This window comes from Asparagus officinalis, chromosome 7, assembly GCF_001876935.1.
Source record: "Asparagus officinalis chromosome 7, Aspof.V1, whole genome shotgun sequence".
Taxonomy (NCBI): Eukaryota; Viridiplantae; Streptophyta; class Magnoliopsida; order Asparagales; family Asparagaceae; genus Asparagus; species Asparagus officinalis.
In genome coordinates, this window is record NC_033800.1 from 118,703,528 (window position 1) to 118,707,600 (window position 4,073).

General features: G+C 40.9%; 1 protein-coding gene across 2 annotated transcripts in view; it reads right to left on the reverse strand.

Annotated features, from left to right (window-relative positions):
* LOC109849273 (14-3-3 protein 7-like) overlaps positions 1,011–4,073 on the reverse strand; it is a 9,414-nt gene continuing 6,351 nt past the window's right edge. For both annotated transcript variants that reach the window (XM_020419083.1, XM_020419084.1), the window contains exons 2-7: positions 3,508–3,814; positions 2,436–2,523; positions 2,262–2,371; positions 2,041–2,186; positions 1,503–1,555; positions 1,011–1,430 (exon numbers count right to left, since the gene is read on the reverse strand). In XM_020419083.1, coding sequence (XP_020274672.1) covers positions 1,422–1,430; positions 1,503–1,555; positions 2,041–2,186; positions 2,262–2,371; positions 2,436–2,523; positions 3,508–3,814 — 713 coding nt within the window. In that variant the 3' untranslated portion in view covers positions 1,011–1,421. The remainder of the gene's footprint in view (positions 1,431–1,502; positions 1,556–2,040; positions 2,187–2,261; positions 2,372–2,435; positions 2,524–3,507; positions 3,815–4,073) is intronic.

A 4,073-nucleotide genomic window follows, 5' to 3' on the forward strand; every position in this document is an offset into this window, starting at 1 on the left:
GACCTGATGCCTTACCTCGGTGGAGGCGAGCTCGACAGCGGCGAAGTGCGATGAGCCGGCGGCAACACTAAGCGGGGACGGCAAGCGCAGGCTGCGACGATTTCGTGAGGTGGAGAGGAGGGGGGAGGTGATGGCGAGGATGACGTCGAGGGCTTGATCGATCTCCGGAGGCGGCGATGAACCTGAGGGCTGAGCTCGAATGCCGTCGGAGGCGTGGCTGATGACGAGGGGTGAGCTCGATGGCGAGGACGAGTAGACGGCGATGACCCGGCGGCGACGCTCAGCTGCGGTGATCTCGGGCGCTGGAGAGGAGGAGGGGAGGTGATGGCTAGGGCAAGGGGACGGCGGCGACGCTGATCGGGGACGTCGAGACACAGGCCGAGCTTGGGCGCCGGCGCTTTCGGGCGGTGGTGAGGGGGAGGAGGTCGGTGATGGCGACCGAATGCGCGATCTTGAGCCGGCGGCGACGATGATCGGGGGCGGCGAGCTCCGGCGACGATTTCGGGCGCTGGAGAGGAGGAGGCGGGAGGTGATGGCGCGATCTGGGCGGGAGAGATGAGAGAGGGGTAGGGATTTTGGGGGGATGGGATTTTCAACGAAGGGCTCAGATCTCTCTGAGGGGTTTTGAATAAACGGCGGGCTACAAGCTACATGTAGAATTATAAATTTACCCTTCTATGTGACATATAATTTTCAAGAGATCAGCATGCATAGTCTAATTAGACACCACAACTCCAACAATTACCTCTCTAATAATAATCACGTTCCTTCTGAATCTAGCTCTCCGCAAATTGAAGTACGCATAATGGGTATTTTACCATTTCATATTTAATCTCAGAAGATAAACTGCTGATATGACCAACACGAGGTGCACCAAGATAAACCAAAGTAGGAAAAAAAAAAGAAAAAAGAAAAAAGAAAAAAGAAAAACAAAAAACAAAAGATACATTACCGAACAAAAAGATTCATATAGAGGACCAATGAGTAGCGAAGCAAGCAAATACACGACATTAGAATTAAGGAGGAGCATATACTGAACCGAGAAAAGATTCAATAGCGCACACTTGACTAATCATCAGCCTTTAAACACCGGTAAAAAGAGGGGGAAAAACAAAATAAAACAAATCTCACCAACACCACCAGGTCCACCACCACCACAGCCCTCACCTTTTACTAACCTAAGAAATAGGTGTTATAAGATGCATTAGCATCATCAATATCATAAAAGAGAAAGCCAAAGTGGCCAATAAATAACTAGCAATGCCACATTCTAGTGAGAAGCAAGAAGCAACAACAAGAACAACAAAATCTTTTTTTAGGAAGAGACCCCTGGATATAATAGATATAAGATGATGCTTAAATGCTGCATGATAGTTGAAATCACGGTCTCCAAGTATAGGACACTTCCAGTCGCAGCTCCGTCACTGGTGCTGCAATTAGTTTACATGTTCATTAACACAAATCATCAACTAAGATAGTAAATTGATTAATTAGTAAGGTACCTCAGGTTTAGCAGCAGCATCTTTAGCCTCCTCACTGCCCTTGAACTCCTCACCTGCAAAATATGATACGATTTTATAACCGAAATCCTTGCCTGATAGCCCATAATCAAATCATTATGCTTCACAGAAAACTTTGCATAACACAATGAAGAGAATGACGCCATCTTTTCGTAGAATGTGAGAGAGATTAATGGGTATCACAAATCACATGACAGAATTCTCTCATATACAAATGATGTGGTTGAATCTTAGCCAAGTGTGATAATGCCCCATTTATTCACTTGGCTGAGATTTATCTACGTCCCTTCATATAAGAGAATCCCCTCATATGGCAAGGATATCCATTATTTGTGCGTGCGTGCAGGCCGGCGGGTAGCAAATCACATTTCAAGTAAAGACAAAATGACCAAACGCAGATCATGACAATTTGGAATTTAACATTTCCTGAATCTCATAAAAAAAAGAGTCAAAAAATGTTGTAGATAAGTTACTTCTATTAGCCAAGAGAATTATCTTTTACAAGCAGTGATTATAGTACCTCCTTCAGGTAAATCAGAAGTCCACAGAGTAAGGTTGTCTCTAAGCAACTGCATGATCAAAGTGCTATCCTTGTATGACTCCTCGCTCAAAGTATCCAGTTCTGCAATTGCCTCATCAAAGGCTTGCTTTGCCAAATGACATGCCCTGAAAATTTGTCACACATAGTGAAAGTTTAATAGATAGCACATGAAATCACTAAAAAATAAAAACCGAACACACCTTTCAGGTGAATTCATGATTTCATAATAAAAGACTGAAAAGTTGAGAGCGAGGCCAAGACGAATTGGATGGGTTGGTGGGAGGTCTGAGCTGGCTGTGTTAGATGCAGCCTGCAAAAATGTAAAAGTTGTTGGAAAAAATATAAGAGATAACAAAAGAGTAACTTGGACATGCCTGGTATCCCTTCAAAGATTGCTCGGCTGCTTCTTTCCTTTCTTCATCGTTTTTAAACTCAGCAAGATAGCGGTAGTAATCCCCTTTCCTGAATATTCGCCTCAACAGGTAAATAAATTCGTGGTAAAAGTATGTAGAAGCATGCACTGGTGGAGAGTTCTTTTTTTCCCCAGAAAAAAGATGGAGGGCTTTAGCTAATAAAAAAGAGCCATGTGCAATTCAGGGAGTTGGAAATACATGACAGAGGAAACAAGATTTATAAACACTCAAGTGACCTAACACACACCACAATAGCAGAGTCCAAGTTCAACGCCTTTGAAGTGTTTACTTCAAAGAATTTCATCGATAGTTTGGTTAGATAGTGTACCCAAAGTTGAACCAAAACCATAATAATAATAATGATAATAATAATAGATGTCCCAAGTGGAGAAGTCAGTTTCATCACCATCAAATGGTTTCATTTAAATGAAGTACTTATGGTTACAGTCAGCCATACGAAGACACAATGAGAGGTGTAACTAAAATCGATCTCATGTTAAACATATTTCAGTTTTCAGATGAGTCTGTTTGTATGACATCTATTAAAACTTAAATTTGACCCATTGTTAAGGCCTGACCTTCAAGGCATTTGGTAGAAAACAATGATGCACCATTGTCATGTACAATGTTCATACACTTGATATTATCCATAAAAAATTATGAGAATAGTTCTTCAGCCGTCTAGGCATGTCAAGTAAGATGCGCATCCGTCAAAAGTTTTGGTGACAGGAATTTTCATCCATATTACAGTGAGAGGATGGAAGGACCAAGCTTATTTGAAAAAATAGATGCACATTACTAAAAGAACTACATGGTGAACTTGGTAAAGAAACATGTGCAATAATGTTTTGACTTGCACGCTCTTTACATCATAAGCTTAAATTTACTTGCACATTATCTTTGATATACAGAAAAGAACATCCAGCAAGATAAGTGAAGCTAAAACTGCTAAATGAAAATTTCTAACAGTTTGATTGATTATGGATAAAAAACGTTAAAATTAAACAAAAAGAAGTATAGGTATGTAACTTACATTTTGTAGTAAAAAACAGAAGATTCTCCAGTGCCAGAAGACGGAATCAGATGCTTGTCTATGATGGCGAGGATGTCATTGCATATCTTAGTAAGTTCTTCCTCCACCTTCTGACGATAGCTTTTAATCAATTTAACATTTTGTTCATTCCCTTTCGACTCTTCTTTCTGCTCAATAGATGACATGATGCGCCAAGATGCTCGGCGAGCTCCAATCACATTCTTATAACCCACTGAAAGGAGATTTCTCTCCTCAACAGTCAATTCCGTATCAAGCTTAGCGACTTTCTTCATACATTCAACCATTTCTGAAATAATATTGCAGCAGCAACCGAAAAGTTAATCCTCATGGTGTAGGACGGAGAAGTTTAATTTTCCATAAAGGAAAGCAAAGAGTTCGTACATAGCAAATAAAAGTTAAAAGTGCGCAAATTGCAGAAACCAGCTTCCCAAGAAATAAATATATTTGAAAGAGTACCACAAATAGACAAGTAATAGAAAGGAGGGGACAAAGAATTTTCTATTTTCTCAAACTTAACTAGAAGACCAAAAAAATATTCACATGAT